General features: G+C 44.5%; 1 protein-coding gene across 11 annotated transcripts in view; it reads left to right on the forward strand.

Annotated features, from left to right (window-relative positions):
* The window catches only part of Wwox (WW domain containing oxidoreductase), a 902,911-nt gene that overhangs the window by 275,797 nt on the left and 606,313 nt on the right, over positions 1–20,801 (forward strand). The window contains exon 9 of one of the 11 annotated variants that reach the window (XM_076915929.1): positions 2,018–4,615. The exons of the other annotated variants lie outside the window; for them this stretch is intronic. Within the exon in view, the coding sequence (XP_076772044.1) occupies positions 2,018–2,032 (15 nt within the window). The 3' untranslated portion in view covers positions 2,033–4,615. Of the gene's footprint in view, positions 1–2,017; positions 4,616–20,801 lie in introns of those variants that run through there. 11 annotated transcript variants of the gene reach the window in all.

Genomic DNA, 20,801 nt, shown 5'->3' on the forward strand with positions numbered 1-20,801 from the left:
CACAATGGAGTCACATCACGAGGAAACTTGATGTTGACATCTCCGCCTCTAAGCTGTGCTTTATGTATGTGTATTAATGTATGTGCTATATGCTAGCATACATGGCATAGCTACCTGTGCAAATAACATCATAATTATTATAAACCTGACCTGTGCTATTATCTAACAGGGTAAGAGATTTACCAGGGTGGTTTTAGCTATTGGTCTTTGCTACCTTGTTTGAGAACTTTGAAGCTCCCAGCTAAGGGGCACCTTGGCCACTCCCACCTGACGTCAAGACGCCTCAGGTGTTGGTATCTGCATGTTTATCTTTCCCTCACAACACTTCTGCGGGGCCAGAATGACTTGTATCTTGGCCTAGGAAAGCTCCAAGAGCTTACCTAGCCTGTTCAAGAAAATGCCACTCTTGCCCCCAGAGCCTTCGCCAACTCCTTTCATTTCCGTAGTCAACTACACTGTAGCAGCCCCGCCAAGTGCATCTGATTGTGTTGTTACGTTTCCTCTTTAAAACATTTGACAGCACCTTCTTGACCCACTCCCCTCTTTTTTTTTTTTTTTTCCACATTAGTTTTGAACTCTGGTAAACAACCTTCTTGCCAGAGGTCTCTGGGGCCAAGCTAGCCCTCTGTGGCTCCGCATGTAAATTTCAAGTTGAGCAACAGTCACGTGCCTCGAAGGGCGTTTGGAGCAACCAAATATTTGTGTTGGCAGGTAACTGTCGGAAAGAATATCGTGTGTTAGGGTAATAGGAGCTTAGCAGATGTTTTAGAGAACTGTGTTTTCATATCAGTTCACTTTTTTTTTTTTTTTTTAATGGCTTGAGTTTGTAGATCTTCTGAAAGGATTGGGTTTCTCTTCCTGTGGCCATGAAAAGGCTGCCATTGTAGGGAGTGGTAACAGATGTGTGGCTACCCGGCTAATGGATGGGCCTGCAATGCTGGGTCCTGTTGCAGAGTTATAAATTACAAGCAGAGAAAGCACAACATTGCATTCTCCTAACCTTCTGCAGAGCCAAGCTGGGTAACTCTGCCCTTGAATAACCTGCGGCCCAGTGATTTATAGTTGTAGAATTTTAAAACATAATGAAGGGCCTAATAAATGTTGATTTGTTCTTTAAATGACTATTTTAACAAAATACATCCCTCAAAAGCCTGTAGCTGGCTACTCCAGAGGTGCGTTCAAGGACTCAGCTTGTGTCTGAATCTTTATTGGTTTATTGGCGTGTCCCATACAAGGAGAGAAGAAACTAACAGGGGCTTTCCAGTTTCCTTCCTTCCTTCCTTTCTTCCTTCCTTTCTTCCTTCCTTCCTTTTCTTTCTTTCTTTCTTTCTTTCTTTCTTTCTTTCTTTCTTTCTTTCTTTTTCTTTCTCTCTCTCTCTTTCTTTCTTTTTCTTTCTTTCTTTCTTTTTTCTTTCTCTTTCTTTCTTTCTTTCCTTCTTTCTTTCTTTCTTTCGAGAGAAGAAAATACACTCTGCAATGTGGAAATCCATATTCCTCGTTGATCTCAGTATTTTGAGCCTTCTAAGTATGGGTGGGATTTTCTGCTTTCTGTGCTCCCCCAAGCCAAGGTATGGCAGGAAAGTAGACTTTTGGGACCTCTGTGGCCAGGCCACACGTGAGCTTTCTCACTATGGCTCCTACTGTGGCTCAGCTCTCATCTTACAGAGAGCTACCTCCCTGCAGCCTCAAACTGCCCCCTTACCTTCCAGGTGATCACTGGCCTAGGCCTCATTAGTCAGCTCTCCATTCTGTCCGGAGCTTTCAAGTTTGTGGTATTTGCTTAGTCCCAAGGCCAGTGCATATGGCAGATTTCAAAAGAACCAAGAACTTGGAATCTTTAGGCAGTTGTTTTAAAGCTTAGTTCCCCTGTTTCCCTTCGGTCGTTTTGTAATAATTCAACCTGCCTGGGGTCAGATTTCTGTATCGGTTCAGTGACTATGAGCTGCGAGCTCTAAATTCACATGGAAAGATGGTTGGAATAAGATCTGGGGGCCTTATTTGATTTTTTTTTTCATAGATTCTGAAACCCTGAGGCATCCAGAGGTATGTTTGGCCCCTGAAGTGGGAACTGACTTTCAAGGCTGTCTTAGCTTTCATATCATGCTTCCGAAGTGCCTGCAGGGGTGATGATCATTGCGTCCTGTACTCATTCTGAAGGCAAGGTGGAGCAGTGGGATTCTCCCACTCTCGCCTCTTCCTCCATAAGAAGAGGATTCTGACTCAGAGCTGGTCTGAGAGTCATCTTTCCCTGCTCACACTATCCAAAATTAAGTTAATGATCCCTGTTCCCAGGGGATGGATGGGAGGCTAGCAAAGCACAGAAATGACTTTTGTGAGCCTTTACATAGGCAACAGGCTTTGATGGTAAAATAGAAGGGTCAGCCATCCAGTGGCGTAGACCGTCCACTCACAGTGCGGCCACAAGAAAATTCATCAGATGGAACCTGAGCTCTCGGTTCCACATGACCAGCTCCAGCCAGCCCAGGCGAGTGTTCTTTCTTAATGACGTTTTCATTCTGGAATATTCCATCGCTTCTACTCTTAACCACTCTGCTCACCCCGAGTCATGCCCCGGAAGCATGTGAGGTCTCTTAGATTAGCCCAGAGTCCCTCAAAAGCACAAGCTCCACACTGACTAAAGGGTAAGGGGCCAGACAGTTCTATTTCCACACCTTTCCACAACTGTAACCTTGAAAGATAGTTCCTATATGCTTTCATTTGATATTCAAAGATGACAGTTTGTTCTTACATCATTGTAAAGGAAAGAATGCTGTGTGCTTCTACAGGAGGGTCAGGAGTGTGCTCTTTGCCTTCAGTCTCTCTGAGGTGGAGAGGGTTTGCAGTTCAAAGTGTGTAAGAAATGGTGAGGCTAGGTCTCACAGCCTCAGCATATCTGGGGTAGCTGGGGCCAGAGCTAAAAGCCCCCAGGCACCTGGCTATCAGCCACAATAATGGATTTCCTAAGAGAAGCATGCTTGGAAGGAAGAGTATTTATGTTGAGGTCTGGAGAGCTGTGGAACAGTTAGGGAATGTTCTAGAGTCAGGCAGCTCTAGAAACACCAGCTCCCTCTATCCTAACTCAAGAGCAAGTTTCATCCCTTCATTAAGAGTCCTGTGAAATAGCAGGTCTTTTGCCTACCTTATGGACTGCATTGAGGAATAAAGGACCCCCTGCACATGCAGCATCCGGAACACACTAGGTATTTGATAAACATCACATGGTCTTATTACTGTCCTGTATGAGAATCTGGCATCATGACAGTTTCGTGTCAGCTGCATATGGAAACTCACCGTGTTCTCTTCGGTCTGTGACTAACCTAGATGGCATGGTGGCAAACTCTGTCCATGACAGAGAGAGCATAGGGCAGGTGTTTGTTCCATGGTGGCAAACAGGAAACAGAACTTGAGCTGGAAGTGGGGTTAGGCTGTAATCCCTTCCCCAGGGCTCCAAAACCTACCAGCAAGCACCACTAGCCAGGAATGGACTGCTGAGACACCTCACAGCCAAGCCACAGCACTTGATGGGCAGTTCCTGAGACTTTACTCCACACGCCACAGCTTCAACTCAGTTTTGTGGGTGTGTGATTGATAAATACAACCCCTGTCTCTTTTTGATATAAACACATACTGTGAAGGGTTTGTCCTGATGAAGATATTTGCTGCCTCCCTTGGTTATTGTACATGTACACATATGGAACATATGGATATATATGTATATGTGTGTTATGCATATGTAAATGTATTTGTTTTGTGTATGTATATGTGTATGTATAAATATTTATTTTGTGTATCTATATATGTGTATATGTGTACACATATGCATGTTTGTGTGTGTATAGGTATGGGTGTGTGCATGTCTGAGCATGTCTGTCTATATGTGTTTGTGTAGTGTTTGTATATGTAGGTACACATACAGATACATGTATCTGTGTGTATATGTATGTATGTGTATGTATGAGTATGTATCTGTATACATGGGTGTGTATGTGTATATTCATGTTAAGAACTTAAGATCTATTCTCACCCATTTCTAGTTCCATGTATATGATAGATGGTCATGTTACTGGAATTTGGAGGGGTTCCCTTAATGGCTACTAGATGATCCAGGGGGAAACTGGGCTCAGAGCAGACTCAGGTGGAAGTGTAGAGTGAAAATTATAAAGGCCATTTTATGAAATATGTGTAGATTTCTTTGCCCTTAGACCTGAGCAGAAAAGTGCAGATTCCAGAATGAGGAACTGAAAATAAGATTTCAGCCCTTCATACCCCAGGACACTTGCTGGATGAATTACATTCCTCAAGCCTCAAGCAATAGGCCCACCTATGGGTGGAAAAGGCCCAAGGCAGGAAGACACATTCCTGACCATAAAAAATACCAGCCATCTAGGTGGGGCTGTGACTGGAGGAAGTGAGAAAAGTTTTGTAATGATGGTATAGGGGACAGTGACTTGCTAAAACCACATTTTTGAGAAGAATGCGTGTGCAGAGTGATTTTCACATGACTCTAGATCATTTGGGCTAGATTCCTCTGAAATGTTCCACTGTTCTTGGTTACCCCTCCCTTCCTTGGTCTTCCCAGTGCTATGTTCAAAATTTGTAAAACAACCAATCATGTGTAACTGCGCAAAAATGCAACCAGTCATGTATAACCGCGCGAAAATGCCTTCCTTTCCCCACCCCATGCTATAAAAGACCCCTTAGCCCGCCATTGGGGGCCAAACCTTGCTCTTGGAGCTAGAGAGCTTGTGGTTTGACCGCTGGCTAACTTCCCTAATAAAGCCTCTGCTGATTGCATCCAGGTATGGTTTCTTGTGATCTTTGGGTGGTCGTGATTTCCTGAGACTTGAGGAAGGGTCTCCCGAGTATGGGGGTCTTCAGAAGCTTGAGGGCGATCTTACTAGCATTTAAAAGAAATGGGCAAGGAAGCAGCTGAGGAAGAGAAAAGAACAGCCATGCTTGTTGAGCTAAGCTGGTGTGGAGGGGCTGGGGGTGGGGTTACGTGACAGCAGGCAGCCACATAGTGGAGAAACAGGGTGCTTTAGAGAATGACTGAAGCCCAAGGTGTTGGGGAAAGCGTGCCTGGAACAGAGATTTAAAAAGATGAAAATGAAAAGTTGCACCCTGTTGAGTAATTCAGAGAAACGGGCCGACCTCCAACCAAAATGTCTGATCGCTGTAAGAGACTGCCGGGGTAGAAAACCTTCCAAGGAAAGGTGTAGCATCTCATTAAATGGCTAATTATTCTGCCCATCTGTTTGACACATTTTCAGGGTAGTTCCTCGGATAGATGACTGATGTTCACCCGGAATGTCGTGTCTCCATGCAAGCCAAGGATTCCATTCTCCTGACCAGCTTTCTGCTTTAGTGTATCTTCATAGCTGTTACCACGTTCAGCAGCTCCCTCGCCACCACACTGTACAGCACGTTCCCAGCGTTTATCCTAACTGAGCTACTTTGGCCAGCATTCGCCCCTCTGCTTTCTGCTTCTGTGGACTCACTTCCTGACCACTTGCAGACAGAATTGAGGTCTGGTAGTAGTTGTCCTTCATGCTTGGCTTCTTCCACAGATTACTTCTCCTCAGTGGCATCTTGCTATGTCTCAACCAGGTGTTACTACTAATGTGGACCCCGTACCTGTCACAGGTGCCATTCTCCTGAGAAACACCGAGCTGGCAAGCCCCTTATATACAAGTCTGAAAAACTAGACACACATCACCAAAGGTGGAGAGTGAGGTGGGCTGTGTGTCTGTCGGGGGGTGCTTACATGCATGCTTGTGTGTGTGCGTGTGTGTGTGCATGTGCACACATGGATGCGCCCTTGGGTGCGCACCCTCATGTGTGCATTTACTTGTTTGAGACAGTATCTCAAGGCTGGCCTTGAACTTGCTATATCATTGAGGGGGACCTTGAACTTCTAATCCTCCTGCATCTAGCTCCTAACTGCTGTGATTACCAGCAGGCATCACCATGCCAGATTCATTCAGTGCTGAGGATGAAAGCAAGGGCCGAGGCAGGCTAGGCGAGCACTCTGCCAGCTGGCCTACCTCTGTTGCTCTATTCTTGGAATTTTCTTTCCTTTCTCTCTATTAAAAAAAAAAAAATTATTGTAAACTTTATCATCAAAACAAGACAAACAAACAAACAAATGCTGCAGTGAACTAGACCAAAGTTAAGAGAGCCATTCAGACTGGGGAAGGCAGAGCTTCACATTGGATTTTATTTTTGTTTTTTGTATTTTTTTGTTATGTTTTGGGTTTTTGTTGTTGTTGTTGTTTAACTTCATTTATTTAATGTATGAGTCCTCTGCTGCATACACATCAGCCTGCCTGAAGAGGGCATCATATCCCCCTCTAAATGGTTGTGAGCCACCATGTGGTTGCTGGGAATTGAACTCATGACCTTGGGAAGAGCAGCCTGTGCTCTTGACCGCCAAGCCATCTCACCAGCCCACACATTGGATTTTAATGTTTCACTATCAAATATATATTTTTATGCCCTTACCTACCACCAAAAATGTTTTTTTTTTTTTTTTTTTTTCTTTCTTTTTGGTTTTTCGAGACAGGGTTTCTCTGTTAGCCTTGGCTGTCCTGGAATTCACCCTGTAGACCAGGCTGGCCTCGAACTCAGAAATCCACCTGCCTCTGCCTCCCAAGTGCTGGGATTAAAGGCGTGGGCCACCATTGCCGGGCTCACCAAAAAAGTTTTAATGCTTATTTATTTTGTGTTTTTGAGACAAAGTTTCAAAACAAACAGAAACAAAAACCTGGGGTCTGGAGCGCCCCTTGTACACCAGGTTGGCCATGAACTTCCCCTAAATCTGCCTGCCTCTGCACCCTTAGTGCTGGAATTAAATGTGTACACCTCACATATTTGGTTTTTGAGACAAGGTCGCATGTAGTCCTGCCAGGCTTCCAGTACCCTGTGTTGCTAAGGATGACATTCCAGCTGCCTGCACTTCCAGCATCCTAGAGTTAAGAGTCTGAGGTCAGTTTCAACCTTTTTGGTGGGGGAGGGGTGGTTGCTTGGCCTCTACCAACAACATACCTCAGCTTTGAGGAGAAAATGTCTTTCTTGTTTTTAATGGAGGTGGCTTTGGGAGACTACCTCCCAAGTTCTACGGGCTGGTTAGCTTGCTTTCTTCTGTCTGTCTGTCTCTCTCTGTCTGTCTCTCTCTGTCTCTCTCTCTCTCTGTGTGTTTCTTTCTGTCTCTTTCTCTGTCTCTCTGTCTGTCTCGCTTTGTCTCTCTGTCTCTGTCTGTCTGTCTGTCTGTCTGTCTCTCTCTCTCTCTCCATTATAGCTTTTCAAGTCTAACTCAGTCTTTGTTCCCGAATGAGCACCCGAGAGGAGAAAAGCAACCGTCTGCCCTTAATGTGTGTGACAAATCACTTAATGAACATTTAACCAAGATTTGAAAGCCACCAGCTTTATCTCCCCCCCCCCCCCGACCCACTGGCAGCTGGGTAGCCCCACCCCTCCATACCTAGTCCTTGCCCTCCCTTGGCTTCTCTATTCAAGCACCGGCTGCCTTTGATCCTCCCCCCTCAGCTTCCTTTTCTCCAATTTCATACTTCTTTCCAGTCATTTTTGGCCTCAGTGCAGTTTAGATGCTGGAGGCCAGCACAATTAAACAAAGGCCCTGAGTGTGCGTTGTCCCACGATTTTCCGGAATGTTCTTCCACAAGCACCAATCTCTGTATAACTTGCTGGATACATTGATTCCACCCCCCCACCCTCCCCACACACACACCGTGAAGTGTAAGATGGCATTTTTCTAACACAAATAGAGAAGACTCAAACTGAGTCCCAATTTGGTTTCAGAACAACTCTGTTCTCTTGCAGAAAGAAGGAAATGTTTTATAGGCGCCAGCTAAGGGTTTACCATTTTATCTCTGGTCTCACCTAGTGGAAGTTTAGAGTCTTGGCCATTTACATAGCTTCCAACCCTACAGCCAAGCTGATAGCATCTCAGTGAGCTGAAGAGCGAGTCAGATATGGAAGCAGTACTATTTAGATACCATGGATCAGGGTGAAGGGAGAGAGAGTGGTATAAAGCATGGGTACTACACGGGGCCCTAGTGTCCCCTATTGAGGCAGAAAAACATTCTCTGCAAGCCAACCACAGTCTGACACCTTACTCTGTTAGTTAGATGTGAGTCTCTGTGTCCAGGGATGCAAGTGCTGGGGTTGGGAAGGTGTGCGTGGGGGAGTATCTTGCAGCCTGCCCACCATTGTGTGAGTTGCATTAAGTGGTTTGGTTTTTATCTCCTCTCTCTCTCTCTCTCTCTGTCATCCCTTTTACTGTGCCCTTATGGCAGAGGCCCTGACAGGCCCTGACACAGAGCTCCTTGTCTGAAGCCATGGCATTTGTTGCCAGTTGCTCCGTCTTGCCTCTCACTCCTGCTGATCACATCCTTCCTGTCGTCTGTCTGCTAGTGCCACTTCCTGGACAGACAGAGGTGTCCGATGCCCCCCCTTCCTTTCCTATGTATGTTTATGCATTTCTGCTTTGTGATGGGAGATAAGATGAAGCCCCTTATGCAATAAGAAGCCTTATGAAGAAGATGAAAGGATGCAGACATCGTGTGTCCATCCCAAATTGCATCCCAAATGCAAAGATGTGGGCCATTTTGCATTGCTTTAGTAGAGGGGTTAACTGAAGGCTGGCTTTCTCTTTCCAAAGAAAATCATGACGCTGACATCGGATAGGAATTTTAAAAATTGCACAGAAACTTAATTTCTTTTAGTAAAACTAGATAGATCTTGCCAATCACTCTCAAGCCTGTAAGGAATATCATTCTGCTTCCCGAGGCGCTGTACCCTCTCTAGGATCAGCTGTTAATGTTCTGGGATGCTGTACTATTTGAACAAAGAACTAAGTAAAGAAGAAAAACTTTCTTTCTTTCTCTCTCTCTCTCTCTCTTTCTTTCTTTCTTTCTTTCTTTCTTTCTTTCTTTCTTCCTCTTTTGGTATTGCTTTTTACTTTTTTTCAGAAGAGGTAAGTTGATTTTAAATGTTAAAAAATTTTTTCTTTACCATTGCTTATACCTACCCCATTGCATTGCCTAACAAACTGTCATATTCAGTCATCTTCAGAATACTCTAGAAATATCAATCCATTTCTGTCAAGTGGAGACTTTCTCATTCTCTGGCATCAGCCAGAGGATTAATCCCATGATCAACATTTGCTTCTTGAGTTTCCTGTGATGTGGTCTCTTTAAGTCTCTTGAATCATTTACATTTCTAGTAAGAGAAAGAGTGAAATGATCTTTAAGAAGTCATAGTTATCCCAGAGAATATATGGTGTTTGTTCAGCTGGGGAATCTTATTTATTTGAAGAACAGAGAGAAAACTCTTCTGACTGATCAGAAAAAGGGGGAAGGATAAACAGCGTCAGTGTCCAAGTAACTTGAGCTACAAAGTTCCTCGTTTTGGAGAAAAGTTATAAAAAGCATATTTGCTTGATCCAAAAAAAATACCGTCCATCAACTGCTGAGACCGGCATAATGTTTTCTTAGTATTCTCACTCTTTAAAAGGAAAAAAAAAAAAAAAAAAAAAAAAAGGCCAAAAAAAATGGGGAACTCGAAAACGTTTTTGATACTTTAATATTCTTAGGCAGGTGAACACGATAAGTCTGTTTTTCCTCTCCTGAGTTGAGCATCGCTGCCTGGCTCCTGTGTGGGCTGCGTGTCACTGATTTCCCCCCTCCCAACCCCCTCCCCCGCCCCCTTGACTCTAGATAGCTATAGAAGACAGAGCTAATGAATTAGCATGTTTGAGATCTCACCATTAACCGGAGCAGATTTCCTATAAGGGTTTATGAAGATGTTAAAACAAACAAACAAACAAACAAACAAACAAAAAACCAACAACTACAGGTCCCTTCGGGAGGGTCATGTTCTCCAGTACACACCTGTGAGAGCAGGGATGGTTTTTTTTGTTTGTTTTGTTTTGTTTTTTTTTTGTTTTTTTTTTCCCCCTATCCTTTTGTTCCAAGGCCCAGGGAAAAGCTGGCAGGAGTCTACCGCTTGAAAAGGTTACACCCGTTCTCCCTGGCTCCCTGATTCTGAATCACTGGTGCATGTTACCTGGGCGTGTCTCATCTCTCCTCCCTTCACCAAGGCAGGAAGAGGTTCCCTTAGGTTCATCTTTGGCCCCAGGGTGATGGGAGGCCGGTTTAGATCCAAAGCCAAAACAAACCCCAAACAAAACCCTCAGAAACTGAACTTACTTCTTCCAACTCCACCTGACCACTGCAGGTTTCCCACGTGTAACTGAGTTGTTGATTCATTGTAGCAGAGGGTCCTCCTGAGAGTTCTTGTTGACTAAGTAGTTCTGGGAGGCGATACAACCACCTTGCGTTTACTAGGACTGACCGGACCAAGCATCTTTCAAGCATCAGACTATTTCCCAGGATTCAAAGGCAGGTGGGAGTGGGCGGAGTGTGCTTGGCTCGGATTGGTTGAAATGGGTGTCAGATGGAGCAGAAAGGCTGTGCATGGACCTTGAGCCTGAAGGAGGATCCAGGTTCAGAATGGATCCCAGTTGCCTCTTCCCAGGTGGCCTTTCTGTGCGCTGTGAAACAGAGAAGACATTTGGCACCTGGAGGTTGTCGGAGGTGAAGGCGAGGCTTGAGCCTGGGCTACCTGGCGCAACTTGAACTGCTCCTTTGCTCCCAATCTTGCCCATCACAGCGGCCTTTCCTGATGGTCCAGATCACAGAGAACAGCTCTTGTCAAGGATGCTGTCTATTGCAGGAAGGAGCTGAAGCTCCGCGGGTACCAAGCACACTTTCATCCCTAATTGCAAGGGATGTCTAAGAGGATTGGCCACACCCCTTCCATTTGATTATGACCTTTCAATAGGCTTTGCTTTGGGAGTACGTATCCCTCTGCCTGTTTGCAAGTCATTCTTTAGTGTTTTTTAACTTCTGTGATTTTTAGGGCTGTGTAAAGCAGGCTGGCCTCAAACTGACAGACTCACCTGCCTCGTGAGTGCTGGGATTAAAGGTGGGTGCACCAGCCCTGGCCAAGGATCTCTTCATACAGACGGGAAGTCACTTTATCACGATGTCTTTTTTAAATGTTTGTGTTGGCCACGTTCAACAGAAGAGACCACATAATTATAGAGTGTGCTCTGTAAACTAGAGACGCTAAGAAAACCATTTCTGTCTTCAGAAATTTAGAAAGCTTTTTGAAAGTATTGTTTTATTGAGGACTCATAATACCAGCATTTGATTGGTGTTTGGCGTTGATTTGAGACAGGGTCTCCATGAAGCCTGGGTTGGCTTTTCTACATAGCCCAAGCTGGCCTCAACCAGCAGCTGATTTATTTTAGTTTTACTCTGTGTGTGTGTGTGTGTGTGTGTGTGTGTGTGTGTGTGTGTGTATGTGTGTGTGTGTGTGTGTGTGTGTGTGCCTATATGCAGGTACAAATGTGTATGTTGTACATGCACATGTGTGTTTGGAGGCCAGAGGACAACCCTGAAGCTTATGCCCAGATAGGTTGTCAGCCTTTTGAGACATCTACCAGTGGCCTTGAGCTCATCCATTGGGCATCGGGTCCCAGGAATCCAACTGCCTCCACTTCCCCAGCCCTGGGATGACAAGCTGGTACTACCATGTAAAGGATGGCGACTTTGATCCTTTGGAATTTCACCCAGAGGTTGGTCTTCTGGGTGATTCTAAGTTGAAAGCATCAGTGTTGGTAACAAATACCACCAAAGGCTTTGTCAAGAATTTGGAGTCTTCCGCTCTTTTGCTGATGTTGAGGACAGTGGCGGTAATGGCAGTGAGGACATGGAGTCAGGATGATGAGCGTGAGGACAGAGGTTTTATAGCAGTGGGGACAGTGTGGGTGGCTGAGTGTTCAGGTTAAGCACCTGCTGTGTGCCAGGAGTTAAGGCATTTCTGACTTTTCATGCTTTGATGATAATGCCCTCTATATTTTCTTAATTTTAGAGATGTGGTCTCACTTTGTAGGTTGGCCTCCAACTTGAAAAATCTCCTGCCTCAGTCACCCAAGTGCTGGGATGACTGCTGTATACCACCACACAGTGGATATTTTCCAGTACCATTAGGGGAGCTGAAAGAGGATAAATAGCTTTGCCCAGGGTCACTTAACAGCCTGGGAAAATGTACAGAGACATTGCGCATTGAAGGCACAGAAGTGGGAGGACTAAGACCCATGACACTCAGGAGTGACTGTGGATGGAGCTAGACTTTGTAGCATAACGTGACCGTGAGCACTCAGTGGGCAGACACAGTATGGGATATGTGCATTTCTGAAGGTATTTGATCTTGAGGTATAATTTATTGCTTAACTAAATATCTTTTCTGTCTTCTGTGTTTTATGCAGTAGAATTAAATTTCTCTAACCTGAAGAATGTCTGATGGCTAGCACACGACAATATTCTAATATAATTTAATGTATATTCTTCCCTCAGATAGGTATATTGTTAATTTCTACAAATAATGACTTCACATGTGACTCTGGACCCTCTCCAGATCATCATGATAGATCTTTGTGTTGATGACGCTTAGCTAACAGTGTAAGACCCAGGAAGAGGATCTGCGGAAGATACCACGTGTCATTTTTTAATATGTATACCATTATTGTGGCCGTTCGTTATTTAAATAGCTGTGGCCTTTTAGTGAATCCCAGCATTAGCAAACCATGTTAGCGTGATTTCAGATATGTAATGAAATTCTCGATGCCGTCTGATGACGGAGCTATCAAATTAGTACTCCTGGCGTTGACAGATCGCCCCTGGGAAGATTAGCTTGCATTGTTTGGAGAAAAGAGATGAATGTTCCTCACGGTCTGGCAACATTCCTGCAGGCACTATGGTAGGTGATACTACCAGAGGGATGGTTTATTTGATGTTGAAATGTTACACAGTGTGTACCCATCCTACAATATTAATCTCCGATGTATTCAAGGGACTCAAAGTATGTTCCGGCTGACTTGTAACGTTCTCTCTGGATGCATGTGTGTACATACATGTACTTTGCATGTACTTGCCTGGACCCTTTGTTTTCTTGTTTTTTTCTTATCACTGTCATCAACAATGGACATTTCCACAGCTTTTCTTATATCTCCTGCTATAGCTCTCAGGATAGAATCATCCACTGGTATCGAAAGCTCCTCTGCAGGTTTCCAGTTGGCGCAGTTGTTGTATCCTTTCAGAGGAATGTCTTCTTACCAGCCTTTGGGTTTAGAGCATTACCATGTGTCACTTTTGGGATGTGCCATATTCAAGTAAAGGTGAATTCTACCAAAGCTACTGGTCAGAGGTACAGAATCCTTTTTTCTCTATTTTTATTAATTTTATGATTTGTGTGTGTGTGTGTGTGTGTGTGTGTGTGTGTGTGTGTGTGGCTGCCCACAGAGACTAGAAGAGAGCTCTGGGCCTCCTCGGAGCTGAAGCTAGAGGGGTTTGTAAGCCACCTGATGTGGGGCTGGGATCTCGACTCTAGCGCTCTGGGAGAGCAGTATGTATGCGTGACTGCTGAACTGTCCTCCTTCTCCACCTTTGTATCGTTGTTGTTTTTAATTTTCTATGTGTGCTGTTTTATTCCCAAGTGCAAAGCCATGAGAGTCTAACAGCCACATTAATAAAGTGTGTGCTTTAATAGCATTTATGGGGACCCCCAGCAGCACACACGGTTTTCCATGTTGGGGTTCTCCTCTCCTTATTTCTAGGAGGAGAAAACAAACAAACAAACAAACAAAACAAAACAAAAACACAGAGGAAAATCCCAGGAGATAAAGGAGTATGACCTGTCCTCAGCAACTGTGTCCCGAGAGCTGCGTTCGGGTTCTCATTCTTCCCTCTCATCTCCTACCTAACAGTGTTCATTTCATATTCACACAGAAGTCTCCCGTTCACTCTCTTTCTCCCACATTGAAAGCACGGCTGTCATTCGAACTTACCGTGTAATGCATAAAAACAATAAATTTTAGCATTCAGGCTGTAAAGACAATCTGACATTAAAATATGTGTGTGTGTATCTTTGTAGATGTGCATATGCATAAGAATCCATACATAACAGATAAACTCACACCCATACCAGTGGATTTCCATAGGTGGTACCAGGTTCCATCTGTGTGTGAATTAGGGGTGGAATTAGCTTGGAGAAGTTGAATTAGGGGAGGGATAAGTAATGAAGGCATTAGTGTATTCTTACTGGGTCTGGGGAATAGAAGCACACGCACACACACATACACACACATGCACACATTCCAAACCCTTCATTATCTCCATTCCCTGTGTCACGTCTGCATTTAATTTATGTTACTTTTACAATGATTTGATGTTCTCCCAGGTTAGTTGACTTCACTAATTATAACCCAGAAGGAATATATTAGTAATAGCAGTAAACTAATGGGATCCCGCTGATGCCTTTGGAGACACACATCCTCATGCACCAAGCATGGTTATGGTGGGCTGGGCCTTCCTTCTTCCTTCTCCTATAGCCTACCATTTGTTGTGACCTTAGAGGTTATTTAGGCTGCATCCATAGTTCAGAGGAAGAAAGCAAAGCTAGAGAGACGCTTTCCAGCTCACACCTATGCAGACTGATCAAATATCCGTATGTCCACCTTCTGAGACATGTCCCTAGTCCATGGCTTAGTGGCATCTCCTGTTATCTTGAATGAATGCATTTCTCTTGTCTTACTAGATAGTTTAGAATGGCATTGTTAACACTCAGCCAGTGGGTAATGTGTTTTTCCTGGGTGGCACAGGCTGCAGTGGTCCATGCTTCCACCTTTTACTGGTTTATCCTTTCTGTCCATCTTCGTCCCTCTTGCCGTTCACTGTGGCTACGGATGGTTTCTGCCACTTCACCTGGTCCTGCTTCTGTTCATGTGTTTCCTTTACCTCTGCACATAGAGTCTTACAGAGCTTTAAAGGCATATATATCGTTTAGTTGTAGTCTATTCGCCCCCCTCTTTCTGTGTGTGTGTGCGTGCGCGTGTGTGTGCGTGTGTGTGTGTGTGTGCGTGTGTGTGTGTGTTCCATTGGTGAGGACTGTTACATTTGCCACTGAATGTTCTAGGAACTCACCTTCTAGTTTAGACATGTAGTCCCATCTACCCGATTGCATTTCAATCCATCCTAAAGACCAACTAGACATTACAGTTAGAAAACAAAGAACTGCATGGTTATGTTTTTGAAAATCCCAAGAGGTTGTCCTTACTAGATTCACGAATAGTTAGTTCTTTCTCTGAAAACCCACCAACTCAAGGCTCTTTCCAGTCAACTCAGGAGCGTCTCAGCACTCCTTTCATTCCCTGTCCTAAGCTTTACCTGTTTGGTCGATGCATTCACCGCACTTCAGCTCTGGATTGTTGAGCGTTTCTTCAGATGCCTTCACTGTTTCAGTTTAGACGCATTTTCATCCTCTTAGTTCTAGTAAGGAGTAAAAAAATATTTTATGTATATCGTGTTTTTTTTTCTGATTACACATATGTGCACTGTGTGCATGCCTGGTGTCTGAAGAGGTCAAAGGAGGTCATCACATCTGAAGATTATGAACCATTGTAATCCACCATGTGGCCCATTGTAATCCACCATGTGGCCCATTGTAATCCACCATGTGGCCCATTGTAATCCACCATGTGGCGTGCTGGGATGAGAACATAGGTCCTCTGGAAGAGCTGCAAATGTCCTACCTCCTGAGCTGTCTCTCCAGACCCCCAGTAAAAGATTCTTATTGTTTTATTTTTTATATTTGCATAATGCATATTTATTTTATTTGATATATATAGTGCAGAAATCTCCCGCACTATCAGGGCCCAATAGTAAAGCTGTTTGTGTTTGCGAGACTCTTTGAGGAGATTGACAGAGCTTAGAGCGTCACGGGTAAATATTAACTCATACAAGTTATGCTTGCCCTGTAGACATATTTTTATTATCATATATAGTTGAGGAAGTAGAAGAGAGCATAGGAACAATGTAAGGTAGAAAAATGCCTCACCATGTCTTTTTGTATAATTCAAGAATAATTTTCCTATAGAAAAGCACTCACCCTGACTTCCTCGCCTTTAGTCAACAGTGACCATTGCCTTAAGATGTTCTAGGTCAGCCAGGGTGTAGGACTTCATTCTTGTAGGCTGTGCTAAGAGTTAGACACTCAAGGGTGCAGAGGGGAGGGTATTCATGAAGCCAGAGGTTGTGCATCCTGGGAAGGTAACCCCACAACAGGCTGTTCCTCTAGTGTCCATTAAGGCAAATCTGCCAGGCATCTCAGTCACTGGACGTTGGGGTATTTTGCTGATGGTCCTAAGACCAGAATAATTTATTATTATTGTTATTATTATTGTTATTATTATTATTGTTATCATTACTTCAGCTCAGCCTTTTACACATGATATTAAAGAATAGCATTTTCAGCAAGAATTAAAACCCAGTCCATCATTGCCCCCAGAAACTCCTTACCTGTGTGACTTTGTTCTCTGGTGTCACCTGGCACAGTCATTATTATTTTTTAATGAGTTCTTTAAAAAAAAATTTTTTTTTTCATACAGCAGGTGGGGATGAGGACAGAGTATTTGCAACACAGCAGAACTGGAAATATACACCACAGTCAGTAACCTAGGGATGCAAATAATGCCCTATGAATTCTGGTGTTAGCGCATGGGATCTCCTGTTGTTTTGAAAGAGTTGGCTAAGGGTGAAAGCAAAGAATTACAAGACATCTTTATGCTTATGCTGGTCTGGGTCACCACCAGCCTGTGACCATAAATATTAATGTGCATGATCACGAATATCCTTCCCATCCGTTCCCATGCTAAGATTGGCCTCCGGTGTTGGGTAACTTGGGCATTCCTGGGGAATATTGTCTCATGGTGTCCAAGTGGCTTCCCTTAAAACCGAACTGAAATCTGCAAGGATGCTTTAGAATCACTTAGTCTGGACTGTTCTCAGTGAGTATTCTTAGCATCGTTTTCAGAGGCACATAGGTAATAAAATGTTGAGAAGAGGCCTTTGTTGATTGAGTTGGCAGACCATGGAACAAGAATAGTTTTTAAATAAGCCACTCTGCTTACTTTCCACAGACATAAGGTTCCGAATGATTATATCCAGTTTCCAAGTCATGAGTCAAGGCTGTGAATGACCTGCCTTCATCCCACAGTTGCTCAATGATGGAGCAGATAATCAGATTGAAGTATCTGTGCTCTGGTGCCGTCCCTCACTGCCTGCCTTGGCACAGCCTCCTCGTGTAGGCCTGGGTTCCCTTCAGTGACTCTGACTGCAGGCTCTGTGCGCATCATGTATCTAGGCTTGCAGCAGTGTGATGTTCCAGCTGAAGAAGGGCTTGTGCCTCTGGCATTAGGAATCCTCTGTGGCCAGGAGGAAAGAAGGAGCTTCATGGCAGGAATGAATCTCTTCTTGCTTTCTGGGATGCAGTCATCAGGGCATTTCTGACCATTCCAACAGTTCCTTAGTTGTTTCCACCTTAAGGTAACAATCCATTCCCCAGGGCACTCATTTCTCTCTCTCTCCTTCTTTCCCCCACCCAAATGCTCGTGTTTCAAGTGAACAGATCTCTCTTACCCGGATGGAGATCACCAGAGAAATCAGCATGAGCCAGCCTGGCTCTCCTGCAGACATCCACCATTTTGTAGGGAGAAAGCAGGTTTGGCCTGTGGCACATATGTCTTGTCACCTGCTTTGTCCTTTCTTTTACAAATTTAAATGAACATTAGATACGACCACGCATTAAACGTGTGGTACGGTAACATATTCTGGACCACATGGATAGTGTAACAAGATTGGTTGGACCTTGAGCCATTTTGGAGACCTCATAAATAGAAGCTTTTAATTGTGGTGTTATGAGAACAAATACCAGATGATTCTCAAGAGAAATTTGGAAGTGTTTTCCTTGGAGGGCAAGGCTCGAGAAGAAGGGAAAACAGACAGGAAGGGAGGCGTGAGTGTTGTCCCCTTTGCTCCCCGACTGACTTCACGTACCAACTGTCATCCACTCTGTTCTCCTTGTTTATTTCCTGTTAGCAGCTACCCACCTGTGTAGGTGATGATTAGCCTATCTAGTCACCGCTGGAAGCTTGTCCTATCCTGATACTAAAGAATTCCATGTTTGGTTTATTTCCTAAAACCCAAGTAAAACGCCACCCACCACTCTACGAATGCTAAAATGGTAACTTCCGCAACTCCGGAATACTTGGACGTTAGAATTCTAACTCTTTGTTTGCGTGCTGAATCCTGTCTCCCCCAATGCTCTGTGCCTGCCTGGGGTTCTCCAAGCATTCCCCTGTCAACAGTCTCTGCCCTTCCAGTTTACCCAAATGAAAAGGTGGTTAGTAATACCAGAAAGAGAAAGACAGGGGGAAAAAAAAATTAGAGACTACTACATACAAGAAACAACTTCAGAGAAGCCAGCAGTTGTTAGGTTGGCAATCCAGGGCTCATTTAATGCAAGAAGAAATAAAGAGAAACCAGGCAGGTCTCATTGCAAGGCTCACCACACAGATCCATATAACCTAGAGAGATGGGCACACCAGCCAGGAGCTGCTGTTATTTCAACACAGTACTGTTTTCAGAAACCTCAGCCATTCCCAGACCAAAACCCCTTTACAGGTCATTCCTGAATTCATTCCATGTGCCCCATGTAAAAACACCCTAGGAGTGGATGGGACATGCCCCGTGAATTATACCTTATTTATTATCACAGGGGCCTTCCTTTTATTTTTTATTTTTTCCATCAAGCTTTGGAATTATGGGCCGGGGCAGTTTTTAATACTCTATTTATTTTAGGGGTGGAAAATGTTTTTCTTGCACCGTAACATTCATGCACTACCAACTGCTGGCAGCCTCTCCGGCATTTAAGGAAATATTGTCGTAAGGCTTTTATGTTCTATACTTCAATCAGCCAGAGCCAGCAGCATCCCCACAGAAGGACCCTCTGCAGGCCATTTGCAGCATTTTGCTACAATTAAACTCCTCTGGTTTTAGCCCTCAGGCAATTTAGTACCTTTTTACATATGCACATTATGAACTTTTGACCAGGGTCTCACAGTCATATATTAGAGCTCTGCTCTTGGAAGCAGGCTTAACAAGTTCCTCTGAGTATTAGGCTTGGAGTCAGCTGTGGAAAAGGTAATTGAAGCAGCTTGCAGTGAGGCCATTCAGAATCTCAGCGATGATCCTAAATATCGCCCTCTCTCTCTCCTCTCGCTCTCTCCTCTCCCCCTCTCACCCTTCCTTGTTTCCTCTGGAAGCCGGTAGCAAGAGCTTTCAAAGTCCGTGATTGATCTTTTATTCAGTAGCTAACGAGGGCTGTGATTCTATTAGCGTGCTACAAGGCAGGAGAACAGTGATTTAATGAAGTGTCTAGTGAGCCGGCCATAGATTTATCCTGTTGTCGCTAATTTGCGGCGCAGTGGCAAGCATAAAGGAAACGGTGCTCACAACCACTATTAGGCAGGTATTTCCTTAGTAAATTGTTGTAAGGTCAGGTACAGTTATCTGAGCCAAAGCAATGCCTCCCGTCTTCAGTGTCTGCAGATGACAGCCGCCGTGCTGAGCGCTCACTGAAGTGGAACTGGGAGATCAGAGGTCCGTCTCTAAGTCGCCCTTAGCGGAGGCAGGAGCAGATGAACTGCCAAGAAGGAGTAATAGAGTCATAATTGGTGATTAGAACGGGAAAAGGTGTGATAACATCTTAATACAAACTGGCGTGTGTTATAGTTACTGTCAGTTGTTGTAAACTCGGCCCCGCCGCCCAGACTAGTTCTGTTCCCCTTGATTAGCTCTGAGAAACGAGGCAGAGGGCACTGGGAGAACCACACTGATGACATCCCGGCTGTGTTCCGGCTGTGACTGCTTCTTCCCAGGGTCTTGTCCCAAACCCAGCGTTTCTCTTGGGAACCTATGCTTGTCCTCACCCAGGACGTCACCAAAATGACTTTTCCCTACCACCTTGGAGGGACTGTGACCTTGTCTCTTTTCCAGCACCATGACACGATTATACACTGACTCAAAGGCTGGGCATCCTGCCTACTTTTGCTAAGGGCAGGTACTTGCCCCTTGTCAATGCTGTTCCTGACGCAGCTCAGTCTCACGGTAATACGTTTGCTCTTGCTGTGCCGGACAGCAAACGCAGAATGCACAGGCCAGAGGGATGAGAACCTCGGTGTCAATGTTGCCCTGGATACGTGTTGGGGGTGTCCTCGAAGTGTGTATGTAGATGATGTTCATCCGTGGTAAAAAACAGTTGAACCAATTCTTAAGATGCTTCATGAAATGCCAGGTAGTTGACAAAATCTACTATTGGAAACAAGGGGTGCAAGTCTGTGTTGATACAGCCAGGGGCCGTTTCCATGAGATGTGGCATAAGTGGGTTTTGTTGTTGTTTCTTTTTACTTCATATACGGTGCCAGCGTCATCCGGACAGGCTGAGCAGCTCTCATTATTGAAAAATCCATGGCTGGTCATTTGTATTGGCTCCTTGCTGCCTCTCTCATCACTGGATTAGACAAGCACGTCTGTAAACCTTTGCAAAGGGAAAGGCGTAGCTTGTCACTTACATTGGTTTAAGTAGGATAAGCCATATCTGGATGCCTGGGACAGGAAATGAGATAACGGGCCTGGATATACCTTACCTACCAGTTGCCCAGTAAAGGAATCTCTTTCCTGCTTCGCACACATAGCACCTTTCCAAAAAGACTGACTGACTAGGAGCCGTGGTGACAAATGTCTGTAATGCGTCCAGTGCTTCCCATGTGCTCACATCTTATTTAATCTCCTTCAAGGCACCACATTTACTAACTGGTA

This window comes from Arvicanthis niloticus, chromosome 18 (assembly GCF_011762505.2).
Source record: "Arvicanthis niloticus isolate mArvNil1 chromosome 18, mArvNil1.pat.X, whole genome shotgun sequence".
NCBI lineage: Eukaryota > Metazoa > Chordata > Mammalia > Rodentia > Muridae > Arvicanthis > Arvicanthis niloticus.